At 34.9% G+C, this 13,677-nt stretch overlaps 3 protein-coding genes across 5 annotated transcripts; 2 read left to right on the forward strand and 1 right to left on the reverse strand.

The window, feature by feature from the left end:
- Nucleotides 1-52: 52 nt before the first annotated feature.
- On the forward strand, nt 53-3,741 carry LOC126858949 (integrator complex subunit 4). Its single transcript, XM_050609709.1, has 7 exons — nt 53-267; nt 348-766; nt 922-1,248; nt 1,322-1,586; nt 1,758-2,220; nt 2,308-2,797; nt 2,912-3,741. Exons 1-7 carry the CDS (start codon nt 217-219, stop codon nt 3,648-3,650), a joined length of 2,754 nt encoding a protein of 917 aa, XP_050465666.1. The 5' UTR covers nt 53-216; the 3' UTR covers nt 3,651-3,741.
- A 230-nt stretch (nt 3,742-3,971) lies between these two features.
- LOC126858940 (nuclear pore complex protein Nup214) lies at nt 3,972-9,975 on the reverse strand. The gene is made up of 5 exons (XM_050609679.1): nt 9,793-9,975; nt 9,023-9,325; nt 4,703-8,885; nt 4,248-4,422; nt 3,972-4,117 (listed from the first exon to the last, which is right to left on the reverse strand). The coding sequence occupies exons 1-5, from the start codon at nt 9,823-9,825 to the stop codon at nt 4,090-4,092; spliced, it is 4,722 nt and encodes a 1,573-aa protein (XP_050465636.1). The 5' UTR covers nt 9,826-9,975; the 3' UTR covers nt 3,972-4,089.
- A 249-nt stretch (nt 9,976-10,224) lies between these two features.
- On the forward strand, nt 10,225-13,535 carry LOC126858964 (cytochrome P450 6k1-like). 3 transcript variants are annotated; one of them, XM_050609749.1, is made up of 6 exons: nt 10,225-10,786; nt 10,937-11,144; nt 11,654-11,878; nt 12,070-12,347; nt 12,987-13,167; nt 13,253-13,535. In XM_050609749.1, exons 1-6 carry the CDS (start codon nt 10,505-10,507, stop codon nt 13,426-13,428), a joined length of 1,350 nt encoding a protein of 449 aa, XP_050465706.1. In that variant the 5' UTR covers nt 10,225-10,504; the 3' UTR covers nt 13,429-13,535. The 3 variants fall into 3 exon arrangements, with proteins under 3 accessions (XP_050465706.1, XP_050465705.1, XP_050465708.1); XM_050609751.1 differs by having other exon boundaries at nt 10,538-10,673; nt 10,787-11,144; XM_050609748.1 differs by having other exon boundaries at nt 10,225-11,144.
- The last annotated feature ends 142 nt before the right edge of the window (nt 13,536-13,677 follow it).

Raw genomic sequence — 13,677 nt, forward strand, 5'->3', positions numbered from 1 at the left:
TTACAGATTTTTATATTTACTATAGAAATATGTATATTAAGTATCACGACAATACAGGAGTAACATATATGACAGTGTGCCTCCAATCATCTGTAATATATATATATATATATATATATGATTACCGCATGAAAAATATTAAAATATTATTTTTGAAAATTAAATTGATAAAAAAAAATTACATAAATTTATAATGGAATAAGGTGTTTATTAATAATGGCAGCTCTAATGAAGAAACGAGTATTAGCTGAATTTACTCAGAGCCAGGTAATAAAAGTATATCATATATTTCTTTTCCTTCAAAATATAAATAAGTTATCATTTTTTTAATGAATATGTTTATCTAGGTTATAAATGAACCACCAACTAAACGGTTAAAAACTCTAAGGCTATTGGCAACAAGTGGTACAAAGAGCACTACCGAAGGCAGTTCAGCATTAGCTTATATAGAATGTCTTGAGAAATGTAAAAGTGGAAATGATGCATTACAATTGCTTGTTCGTATCTCGGATTCTATAGCATATATAGCACCTGAAGATGTTCCTATAGCTGTAAAAAAGCTAACAGAAAGATTTGTTGTTGAGAATGAAGCTGCAGTTCGAGCTAAGATTTTTTGGGTGTTTGCTGAATTGGGAGAAGTGACACCAGATACAGTGGAAAAAGCAAAAATTGTAAATGAAACAGCTGAACTTTTAAGAAATGAGGAATCACATAGAGTAAAGAGTCAGGGATTAGCAACGTTATTAAAATTGGGAGATTATCAAAGGTATATTATTTCTTATCTTATCTTATATCTTTTCCATTTTCTTTTATATTTTTCAAGAAGTAATTGTGTCATGTATATGCAATTAAAATTTGCCTTAATTTAAAAAATTTTTTTATTTTTATTAATAAGTTAATAAAAAAAAACTTTTTTTCCAGAACGCTTGTATTGAAAATTGCACAGGATCATTTGCCCGATACATGGCATGGTGTCCAAACAAGGTGTCTTTCCATCATTGGACGATATTTAACAGCGAATGCTGCTGATGATACTTTAACATTAATTGGCAATTATGCTCATTCTCAAGATCCAAGAGTTCGTGCTCAAGCTTTTGAAACCATGGCAGAATTGCACTCTCACAGAGGTTGTAGACTTCCAGCAAGTTTCTTTAGGGAAGCATGCGCAGCTCTTCGGGATGATTATGAAATTGTACGCAGAGTTGTTTTGAAACTTATCTGGCTTTTGGGCAAGGAATATCCAGAAAAGTCAGTAACATAAAGATATAAAAATATATAAAGAATAAATTTTTGTTATAAACTCTTTTATATATTCTTACAGTATTGTTGTTGGATCTGATGGAGAAGATATACGTATGGTGGATTGTGCTTTTTCGCAAATTTGTAGTCTCATGGGTGATTTATCACCTCGCGTGAGAGCTTCAGCAATGTCGCTTTTAGGAACAATGAAAAGTGTATCACGTCGTTACATAGAACAAGCATTGGATAAAAAACAAAAAGTAGTTGAAACAGACAGATCTGAGGTTGAAGAGAAAAGTGGTTCTTGTGGGGCATTTATTCATGGTTTAGAAGATGAATTTTTAGAGGTATAAATTACTCAGTATGATATATAATACCATTTTATTGAACTGTCCAATTAAAAGTTTTTTATTGATGTTTTAAACAATTGCATAACTGATAATTCGTTTCTAAATTAAATTTTTATGTATCCACTTTTTCTCGCTTTTTATATTTTTTGTAAATAAACTTTATTCTAGGTGAGAACTGCAGCAGTTGAAGCACTCTGCACGCTTTCATTGGAACAGCCGAGTATAGCTAGAATTTCATTAGACTTTATGGTGGATATGTTCAATGATGAAATTCAGGATGTTAGATTAAGAGCTATAGAATCTTTAAGGAAAATGTCGGCAAGCGTAACTTTACGAGAAGATCAATTGGAAACAATTTTAGGCGCGTTGGAAGATTTTTCGGGAGAAGTGAGAGAAGGTTTGCACGCTATGCTGGCCGCGAGTCATCTCGCTACTACAAATTGTCTTTATATGTGTGTTAATCGTTTGCTGGACAATCTAACTCGTTATCCTCAAGATAGAGAAAGCATTAGGAGTTGTTTGGCAGCATTAGGCGCGTCACATCCATACTTAACATTGCCTCTAGTACCACAACTTCTCGGTCGACATCCTTTCTTCGACACACCCGAACCAGATGTGGATGAACCATCCTGTATCCTCTTTTCTATTTTTGCTGTGCAAAGGTTATCTTAGATTTTAAAGTTGTGTGCATTCAATATCCTTAACTTTTTTATAATAGATGCAAGTGTGCTCGTTTTAATATTCAATGCCGCATTACATTGTCCAAGTATGCACGCCCTGTTTACGGAGCATGCTTCCAAGCATTATCATTATTTGCGCGATACTATGCCGCATTTAGTTCCACGATTACGGCCAGCGCTTACGAGCGGATCGGGGATTAAAATGGAAGATATGAATAATGAGGAAAATATAGATCAACGTGGTCGAGAATTTTTGGAGAAAATGGTAGCTGGAATCGAGAACGCCAGACCAGGAGGCAGAGTTCACACGCAGCTTTTGGAAGCTGCGGCAATTGATCTTGATCGCTTAGCAGAGATGGATCATCACATGGAAGGTGCAGCGCGTTTCACTGCACTATACATTCGATGTCTGCTATTATTAAAGTCCATTCTCAAAGAGTTTTCCATCTCATCGGGAACGTCTATCTCGGCTAGCCCAATACCGAATACTAGCAATAACATTTCCGTTCTTCTTCAACACGCGCAAAAGTACATATTCTCAATACACATTTAGAAAATCGTTTTGCTATACTATATAAAGAATTTTAATATATAAAATTTTATTCACAGTTATATTTACGTCATTTTCGAATTTTTTTCTAGATTACAACGCTTATTTAGTGGATTGGGCGAAACTGAAATTATATTGGCTAATGATATGTGGTTGAAAGCACTCTCTATAGAATTAGTTAGAGTGACCAAGAGCGCGACCGGTAGCGCGTTACCACTGGCTCGTCATTTTTTATCAGAAGCTGACGCTTTGCCTCAAGATACATCGAGACTACCACTGTTTTCCAAATCTCTGGTTTTACAGATACCTAGTCTAGCGGATGTAAAACCAGGTTCTTTAACGCGGCTTTTGCTACCGTTGCTGTTGACGCCGATGGTACAAGGAGATGAAAGATTGCCAAGACCATCGGCAACAACGCGCTTTTGTCGAGCGCATATCGAAGAACCAAGGGGTGATGCCGATGCCGCGCTAAAATTCACAGGCGGTCTTTTATTAGGAATCCCTCTGAATGCAAAAATATTGAATTTACGCGATCCGGCTACACTGCGAATAAAGCTGAGACACCCTGATCAACAAGTGCAATTACTGTTACCGCGACAATCAGATTTGCGCATGCAGCATTCCGATCAGAAAGATTATAGATTGAGGACGACAGTTCTTTTGTCGCATCAAGTATGGATGGAGCCTTGTAACGTGGAAATCTCCCTAGCACTACTGGTACCATCATCTTCGATTTGTACACACCCGCCTTTAGATGATCCATGCGTAATTGATCTTTGTAAACCTACTAAGGTATCAATTGCACCGAAAGCCATCAAAAGAGGCATATGATTATATCATTACTACAATAATCATTTACTTTTCTTTTCGATAGTTTATTTTGTACATGTCTTTATAGATTAAAGTTTAATATTTTACTGTTTTTCACTTGAATGAGAAATAGCAATAAAAAATATAAGATTATTATCATTCCTTCTCACTTAACATAAATGATCAAGTGACCCTTGCTCATCTAAACTTAAATTATATTATTTAATCGATTATTTTTTCGATGTGAATGATATTTTATTATAAAATCTAATTTTGTTTTCATTTATTACAACAGTACAAGATATATATAGAAGAGCATATTTTTTCCATAAAAAGTTCCATCTTTCTGAATATAAAACAATATGCACACAATTTGTAATTATATCATTCTTGGCTTCTATTCAGTGTGAATGATATATAACATTTTTTAAAATAAGCTTGCCGTGCAACCGTACTTTATTCACCTCCAACTAGAGAACGAGCTGCCGCTGAAATAAAATAATAATTATTTGTTATTTGCTGTTTGCATTTTCATATATATGTTTCTTTTTTTTCAATTATTAATATTGTATTAACACGTGTAATCAATTAAAACTTATAGATATAAAAACTACATACGCAGTGAATGTAGGTTTCTCTGGTTCTGGATTCTTTTGAGCTAAGCTACCAAAACTGAGACCATCCGATTGATTAGCTAAAGTTTCAAATGTACTGCTGCCTGCTACATCTCCAAATAACTTCGGCACATTTTCCATTGTAGAACCACCTTGTATAGCTGGTGGGTTTCCAAAACCTATTTTATAACATTTCTTTTTTATTATGATAGGTATGCAAAATAATATAATCAACTATCTGATATTTGAAACTAAAATTTTTTTTTTATAAGATTAAATAAAAACATACATTTTAGTTTCAAAAGAACTAATAATAAGAATTTTTCTTCTCTTTTTCTCTTTCATTCATATAAATATTTAAAGATAGAAATGTAAAAAAAAAATTGTTATGTATTTGTTGCATATATAAATAATTTTGTGAATATTATAATAATATGAGTTATACACACAGATATTTACCTATGCTAGGAGATTCAAACGCAGGGGCTGAGCCGAAACTACTTCCGAAGACAGGTTTCGACGCTCCAAAGATAGGTGACGATCCAAAGACCGGTTTGGCGCCGAAAGTAGAAGTCTGTCCGAAAGCGGGTTGACTACCGCCAAGTACAGGTTGCTGTATTGGAGACGCGTTAGGCATCGTAGACCTGAAGACATTGGTATTCGTGGCGGAAGTACCGACTATTGGAGATGCATTACTCGTTGCGTTACCAAATGGAGACGTAGGTGGAGATGTGTTTGTTGCTCCGCCGAACATTATACCAGATTTCGGAGTACTGGGGTCGAATATAGATCCCGATGGAGTTGATGCACCGAATCCTGTCACATTACCGCCAAAGATATTTCCGCTCGGAGGAGATAACGGAGTTGATCCAAAGATTGAATTCATGCTGTTGCCTCCGAACATAGAGGTATTTGAAGATGTTGAAGCGGGCACATTAGAAAACACAGAGCTCGCAGTATTACCAAATGGCGTTGATGCAGGATTAATTATTGGCTTTGCGAAGACATTCACCGCAGATGACGCAGATATCTGAACGCTCGGGAATTGTGCGTTCGATACCGGAGATGCTATAGGGCTGCTTTTACTGAATGCCGGCGTAATCGAAACTGCTGCTGCCGCTGTCCCTGCCGCTGTCGTTGTCGTCGTTACTGTAGAAATGCCGAATGGGATTGTGCCCACAGAGGTACTACTAATTCCGTAATTCGTGGCTGGTATACTAGTGACTATAGTTTCACCAACCGTTGGTTTACTGAGGGAACTCTGGAAAGGAGACGGGGTGCTACTGCTTACAGATGTTACTGAAGAAGTGATACCGGCAGACGTGTTTGATGTGAATCCACTGAATACTGATGCGGTCGTTGCCGAAGTTGATGTTCCGAATGTAGGTGTAATCGATGGAAAAGCGACTGCACTAAAAGTTGTTGTAGCAGGCAGTGTCGTAGTCGTTACTTCTGAAACCGTAGTCGTATTTTTTACAGTTTGACCACCAAATATCGTTGTCGTGGATAACGAAGTTGGAGGAATTTGAGTAGTTATGGACTCAAAATTAAGTGTTTTTGTTTCAGACGTGGTAATCTTCTCAATGGTAACCGGGCTGATGGATGGCATCTCCATTGATTTACGTTGAGTGATGCTCGGATCTACAAGGCTGATAGTAAGTCCGCCGATAGTTGTAACAACATTAGTCATTGCGGAAACTTGTGTTGTTATAGCAGGGGCAAGAGCAGCAAAACTCATGGAAGTCGCGATTGCATTTATTTTTCCATCAACGTTATTGCTTGAATGATTCGCCGGTTGAAGAGTCAACGACAGAGCCGAAAGATCAATCGGTGTTTGAATTGGTGCTTGAATTGGTGTTACGGATGGTTCCACAGTAGTATTGGATGTAGGTTTCGGATAAGCAAAGGACAGGGTTGTCGTATCAAGCGCAATTCCAGAGGATGAATTTTTCGTAACAGATGGAACTGCGTTAGGTATAGCGAAACTGAATGTAGCAGCAGCAACAGTATCTGTTTTCACGGCTTGTGTTACGGAGAGTGATGGAAGATTACGAACAATTCCTATATGAGCAGTATCTGTTAACGGATATTCCGTTGATAATACATCCTTTAAGATACCGGTCGATGAGGAGGATAAAGCGGATTCCGGAGCTTTAGGGATACTATTGTTGATCATAGATTCCTTATTGCTTCTAACAGTTGCATCTGTAAGTGGAGATTTTTGAAAAATGATATCTTGAGATTTTAATGCTGGTGTTCCAAACGTAATAGACGACGGAAAGTTAACATTAAGATCCTGTTTCGGTTTGGATTGAGATATTGTGGAAGCTGCTGGTAGAATAGCCTTCTTGTCTGTTTGTTGTTGTTTGACAGATATTGCAGGAGAAAAAGAGATAGTTGTAGGAAACGGCTTTTGCTGAGTTTTGTTCTGGGTAACGATACTATTGTTTGTATCGGATGAACCGATTCTCGCAACGATACTGTTTAACGAAGCGAGAGGACTTTGCGCCTTGATCTGTTTCTCGACTATTGTCTGCTGCTTGGCGACGGTACTTTGTTTAATAATCGATGATTCGGTCTTGGTCTTAGCCTCAGTGACCGCAGGACTGAGAGACGCTAAAGAAGACAGTGTCGCTTTTAAGCGATCTTGAATCGGTGACGGATTCATCGGCTTGATAATTCTCGGGGAGGATTCGGTGAGCAATGCTTTTAACTTAATTTGCTTGTCATGTGTAAAACTTAGAGTCCTCGAGGCGATAGTTTTACAGCGAGCGTCAATAATGTCGGTTTTTCGAATAGCCGGCAATTTTTCGTGCACACTTAAATGCAGATTCGCCATCGAACGATTAAGATTGGGTACATCACCAGTTGTGCACAGCAATGAGCGATTAAGAGACTTCCATTGTCGTGAAATTTGCTCGAGTTTTTCTTTTTCTTTTGCAATAATCTTGTTATGTAGCAAAAGATTCTGATATACATACTCCAAACTAGGAATTTTCATTCTCGATCTCTCGTGTGCTTTATGCTCCGACCATTCCAAATCTAAAATTTTACTAACTTGATTGAGCTGTGTCTGTGTATAGTAATAACACCGTTGCAGATCCGCTATTTTGCTGTTATCATTACAATTTCTACCAGTGATATCAGCAGTAGCTGCATTCTTTGATTTAGTTTCTTCCACCCATGCGAATGATTGAAGTAATAGAGCTTTCAAGTAGGTAATATCACTGGATAAACTATTAGTAGTTTCTTTTAAATCCCTTAAGAATTGTTCTATGACAGCGGATGTCTCTCCAAGACGTTTCTTTTCTTCGTCCGTACCGCATTCCCATACTTGTGGCTCCAATCTATTTCGTAATTCTTTTTCGAACAATGCTTGCTCCTGCAAATAAGCTCGCATCCGTATGCTATCGTCTATGGAAGCTTTCTGTTCCACCATTTGCTGTGAGTTTGCTTCTTTATCTATCACTACTGATTTGATTTCTGTCTTTGTAGGTTCCGGCACTGGTATTTCTTTGGGTACAAGAGGCTTTGTGATCGCGAGTGGCACAGCTTTTTCTTCTTGTGGCTTTGGTTGTATCACCGGCTGTTCCACAGGTTGTTGAAAGAATCCCGCTGCTTTTAGAGAATCGCCAAATATATTCGTCATCGGAGCGGACTTAGATCGTTCAGACACAATCTCCGGTTGCTTCGGACGTGGTGTACTGGTCACCGCAGCGTTCATAGTAAATGATATTTCGGCGGATGAAGTAGGTTGCGATGGTGTTGGTACTGAGATAATCTCCGTAGGATGTATATTGATGGCAGGACAGTTCGGTATCAAATTGACCATGTGAAAGCTGCACAATTGCCCAGATGTTCCAAGAATATGTAAAATGGGAACTGGATGTGGCAACATAGAATCTGTACCCCATGGTAATTTGTTAATTGGAGATTTGTCCACAGCTAGGCCTATAGGATAAATTTCCGTGGTTCTCATTAGAGGCAATTGAGCCCTACCACTGTCAACCAATTGCCATTGAATCCAATTTGCGCCTCCGTCTGTAGTACCTAATACAGCTATCTCGCTACTGGTACTACTACCTGCTATGATAAGTCCCCATTCCGGCACATGTTCAAAATAATAACGAAGAATACTTCCTTCTCCCTCGGCGTCAGGAAAACCATATGTGATATCTTCATAACATGTAAATATCGCATTTACTTCCCCTTTTGGTGCGTCGATGATGAGAACATTTGTGTGACGCTCACTATTCACATATGCGGCACAGAATTGATAATTACTGATCCACAAGATACTAATCACTTCTCCAATAGATGGTGAGGGGCCTGCGATGGTTCTAGCAATCTTCAAGGTATCTGGTTTCAGTTGTACAATATCTCCATTTTTGCAACCAACTGCTACTTGTTTGCCTTTAGGACTCCAGGCTGCGCACAAAGCTTGTGGTTCGCTTGACATTTTGGAAAGTATAGATATTTTCGATACAGAATTTTCTTCATCTATTCTTAATTGGAAACTGCCAATAGTACAATCACTAGTGACAGTGCAAAGCATTGTAGATACAGTAGGGTTCCATCTTATATCAGTCACATAACTATCTAGCTTGTTTGATGATGTTATTTCAAGTAACAAGTTAAGACTCTGAAAATTAATATAATGATTAATAACAAAAAAATTCCATTTCTAAATATTTCTATAATAAATTATATTTCTATATAATATTTCTATAATAAATTTTAAAGTTTCAAAACTTTTAAAAAAATATGCTACGTGCATACATTTCTAGCTAGAGAATGGGCATCATATATCAATATTGTAGGCTTCAGCGCTACTGCTACAGCAATATAATTACAATCACAATTAATTGCAATTTTCGATATAACGCTTGGTAATTGAAGTTCTATCTTCCATTCTGCATTATTCTCCTCTGCTGGTTTTAAGATAGTAATTTTATCATCATGTCCTATATAAAGCAATCCTCGTTTTTTGTCAGCCACAAGAAGATTACAAGCGATAGGAATATATGTGGGAGTTTTCAAATCAAATACTTGAGATATATTTGATTGTTTAAATAGAAATTCCTAAAATATAAAAACAATAGTTAATAATTGTTGAATACTAAGATAATCATTTATATATATACACTTTACAGAATTTAAATCAAGAAATATTTGATTTTTATGCATCGAAGACATTGCATCAATTTTTTAACGATCATTTATTTATTGCATTTGAGAACTTTGTTAAGCAACAAAATGATAGATATATATATAATCTTACATAATCTAATTGATCCAAAATCTCTCATTTTAAAGATCACTATGTCTTTTATACAAAAAATAATATCTATTAAACTTTTATACAATCAATGAAAAAGTAATTTATTCATAAGAAAAAACGAGTAAAAAGAATATAAGATAGATAATTGTGAATATATAGTTGCGTAGTAGGATTTTCAATAAAACTGATGTTCAATACAAACATTCTCTCGCCGGTTGTACTACGATTTACTAAATAATTTCTGATATAATAAAATGACACATGATACCTGTACATATATTGGATCCAGCGCTGTCTTCATTTTTGGATGTTTTATAATGTTCTCTCATAAGTAATGAATAATAGCAATAAATAATATCAATGTACATTTAACACGGAGTACACGTTTTAACCAAATTTCAACAGACTCAACAAGCACTAAAATCATAGATATATTACATATAGATAGAGCTTTGTGTCGTCTGTGCCTTTGAGCCGCAGCTAAGATAAATAACAGATTTTCCTCTCTTGCTCATGCGCATTCATAAGCGAGAGCACACACTTTTGCATAAGCGCATAACAATAAGCATAAGGAAATTGATTGGTTCATTTTCTTATGCATACATTTGTGGACCAATCAATTTCTTTATGTTTATGGTTATGCGCTTATGCAAAAGTGTGTGCTCCCCGCTTTACATTTCTCTCGACGGACGTCATCGTAAAGTCCGTATCAGACTATGCATGGAAGATTGAGATTGAAAATTCAAGATTAAATTTTTACCAATCAGGACAAAGAAATTTTAATCTATTTTATTCTGATTAATCAAATTCTAACTTTTTATCTTCAATTTTTAATTTTCAATGCGTAGTCTGATACGGGTTTATTGTAAAGACTTAGAATTTGCATACAAATTTTAGGAAGTTTAAGAATTAACCTATAACAAGTAAAAAATTAAATATATTATACTTTTATCATCAATATATACTGTAATTCGATCAACATGAATTACTTGATCTATTGCTCGACGGCACTAATAATATCGCTCGGTCTTTTCTATATATATGCCAAATACAAGCTATCTTACTGGAGCAGACGTGGCGTTAAAACTCCTCCGACACATCTGCTCTTTGGTAATTTCAAGGACTGCTTCATCTTGAAAAAACCACCGGGTGGGGTAATGCGCGAAATCTATAACAATGCTGATCCGGACGATCCTTACATCGGTTTTTACATCTTTCACAAGCCTATGCTGCTTTTGCGAGATCATGATCTAATCAAACAGGTGATGATTACTGATTTTGAGATCTTTCCAAATCGACGCTTTGGTTCAAAGAACCAGAGGGATTCAATAGGTTTGGATAGTATCTTGTCTATCAAGCAGCCTAGATGGAAATATTTAAGAAGCAAATTATCTCCGTTCTTGACCGGACAGAAGCTGAAAAATATGTTACCACTGATAGAGGAATGCAACCAGCATATGTTGAGATTCATTGAGAACTTATCAATAAACAAGTCTAGCCAAAATAATTGTGAGATGAAGGACTTCAGTAGTCGTTACGTGAGTGATGTTATCGCCTCTATCGCGTTCGGTATCAACACGAATTCATTTGACGAAAAAATGAACGCTTTCTGGAAAAATGGTGAGATGTAACGCTATTTGTATTTGTTGCAGCAAAGTTTATTAAGAATTGGAAACAATTAACACATTTTCGTTAGAATTTATTGTTTGTTTTTTCCATGAAAAAATCGATTATTTTATTATTGTAATAAAGATAGCATCCAAATAATATACAAGCGCAAAGAATATGTAAAAAATATTGAAAAAATCCAGAAGTCTTAAGCAGTTTAGTTTAGAATAATGCTTTTTCTTTTATTCTTAGAAAAATATTGGATTCATCTGAATTTTTCAAGCTCGAATTAATTTAATTTAATTTAATAATTTAAAATAAATTATATAAAATTAATATAATTTGATTATTCCACCGAAATTAATTATTAATACGATAGAGAGCTTCTTTATAATTTATGCAATGTAAAAAATCATAATATCTAAAAATATGTTATACTATTTATAAATTATGCTTTTTTATTGTATATATATGTTATACAAATTACACTATACACATTAATGAGCCCGTTACACATTCAGGTATAAAAATCTTTCAAGGCATTAAGCGTACCATAATGTTTATTATCATCTTCTTCATTCCCGAATGGTGTCCTTTAATCGAACCATTTATTAAGGAACCTGTGAAATATTTTCGAGAAATTTTCTGGGATTCTATGAACATCAGAGAAAAAATGGGATATAAAAAAGGAGATTTGATAGATTGTATGTTAATGCTCAAGAATGAAAAACAGAATCCTAGTTATAGTAAGGATCATTTTTCTCATAAGATAATTTGAGCATTAACAATTAACATATATAATATATAAAGCAATAATATTAACTCTATAAAATTCAGTATAATTCTCCATGTATTAAAAGAAAAACAAAGGAGGAGAAAGAGAAAGAATGAAAGATTTTTATTAAAAGTTATTATTATTCAATGATATCTCTTACAGGGTTTGAAGGCGACAATTTAGTGGCGCAGTTATCCAGTTTCTACATTGCTGGATTTGAAGCAGTCTCGACTGCAATTGCATTTACTCTGTACCATTTAGCGTGTCATCCAGAGCATCAAGTCACTTTATATGACGAGATACAAATACATCTATCAGAAAAAAAATTGACCGTAGATTTAATCAATAAAATGTCTTTTTTAGATTGTGTTATATTTGAATCGTTAAGATTACATCCTCCTCTACCTATTGTTGACAGAACAGCTGTAAGAGATTATAAGGTGACAAACAATTTTATATATGCGCCATTACCTAAGTAATGCACATTGTAATTTCGCCGCGGACTGGATGGTGCAATCTCAACAATATTTTTAGACAGTTGTAGTGGAGAACTTGAGGAAGCGATACCTAAACTAGTTTAAAAAACTTCCATAATGTGTGTCATTGTGAATTGATGAGTGTTGGAAATGGCCTCTGCAGACGCTTCAGCTACTGTAACGCGTCAAGATTAAATATCGTACAGTGGGCCAAATTTTTTTTTTTTGCAAATTTATTAATATGGAATACTGTCAGAGCATCACAAACTTCATTACAGCATTGTAAATGTTGGATTTTTGCCCACATAAGTTTCAATCTTAATCTACAATTTTCTTGCGTCACAATACCTGAAGCATTTCTAACACTTGTCAATTCATAATGACACGCATTATAGAAGTCTTTTTGGACTACGTATCACTTCTTCAAGTTCTACAACTGTCCAAATATTTCATTGAGATTGCACCATCCAGTCCGCGGCATTATTACAATGTGCATTACTTTTGAATTCAAGTAAATAACTAAACAAGTCATTGATATATGCGTGTATGCATATTTGTGTGTTATATATTTCTTAATTATTACATGTATTCTTATTTCTATAGTTACCAGGCACTGGGTTAATTATCGAAAAGGATAACTCGATCTATGTTTCTATAAATGCAATAAATCAAGATCCCAAATATTTTTTCAATCCGTACGATTTCATTCCATCGAGAACAGAGATAGAGAACAAAAAGTTTTATGAATCTTTGGTTTTCGGCATCGGACCCCGATCGTGTATAGGTCAGTTGCAAAAAATTATCAGATTAAGAAATATTGAAAAGATATATGTCGTAATATTCATATTTTATATTTTATACATTTTTAGGACAGAGATTGGCTTTGTTAATTATAAAAGTGGCATTAATCACAATTCTTTCGAATTACACTCTCTGTTATGAAACAGATAAAAAAATTAACTTAAATGATGCCATTCATGTATTTACATATGCAGCTGATGGTCTCTATGTGCAATTTAAAAAACGTCACAATGCGCGTGAATAGATTATAGAGATTTAATGTTGTAATTTCGGAAACAGTTGATCGGTAAAAAGAAAATAAGAGTATAAACGCGTACCATTATTTGAATAAATTAATTAGATTACTTTAAACATTATCTTTCAATTTATTAAAAAAAAAAAAATGATAAATATGAAGTCATCATTAATTGCATAATCAGATTTACATCTCTTTATCTATATTTTACCGTTACACTAGAACTTTCAATTCTCTTTTCCTTTGTCTTTAACTTCT

The sequence above is a fragment of the Cataglyphis hispanica genome, chromosome 2 (genome assembly GCF_021464435.1).
Source record: "Cataglyphis hispanica isolate Lineage 1 chromosome 2, ULB_Chis1_1.0, whole genome shotgun sequence".
Lineage (NCBI taxonomy): Eukaryota > Metazoa > Arthropoda > Insecta > Hymenoptera > Formicidae > Cataglyphis > Cataglyphis hispanica.

What these genes read in the sequence shown, in the direction of transcription:
- LOC126858949 (XM_050609709.1), top strand. Translation starts at nt 217, where the DNA reads ATGGCAGCTCTAATGAAGAAACGAGTATTAGCTGAATTTACTCAGAGC. An exon ending in CTGAATTTACTCAGAGCCAG is followed by an intron (nt 268 to 347) that starts GTAATAAAAGTA and finishes ATGTTTATCTAG; the next exon opens with GTTATAAATGAACCACCAAC. An exon ending in CTTCTTCAACACGCGCAAAA is followed by an intron (nt 2,798 to 2,911) that starts GTACATATTCTC and finishes ATTTTTTTCTAG; the next exon opens with ATTACAACGCTTATTTAGTG.
- LOC126858940 (XM_050609679.1), bottom strand. Translation starts at nt 9,825, where the DNA reads ATGAAGACAGCGCTGGATCCAATATATGTACAG. An exon ending in TGGATCCAATATATGTACAG is followed by an intron (nt 9,326 to 9,792) that starts GTATCATGTGTC and finishes TTTATATTTTAG; the next exon opens with GAATTTCTATTTAAACAATC. An exon ending in GTTTGAATCTCCTAGCATAG is followed by an intron (nt 4,423 to 4,702) that starts GTAAATATCTGT and finishes GTTATAAAATAG; the next exon opens with GTTTTGGAAACCCACCAGCT.
- LOC126858964 (XM_050609748.1), top strand. Translation starts at nt 10,505, where the DNA reads ATGAATTACTTGATCTATTGCTCGACGGCACTAATAATATCGCTCGGT. An exon ending in GAACGCTTTCTGGAAAAATG is followed by an intron (nt 11,145 to 11,653) that starts GTGAGATGTAAC and finishes TTACACATTCAG; the next exon opens with GTATAAAAATCTTTCAAGGC. An exon ending in AAAACAGAATCCTAGTTATA is followed by an intron (nt 11,879 to 12,069) that starts GTAAGGATCATT and finishes TATCTCTTACAG; the next exon opens with GGTTTGAAGGCGACAATTTA.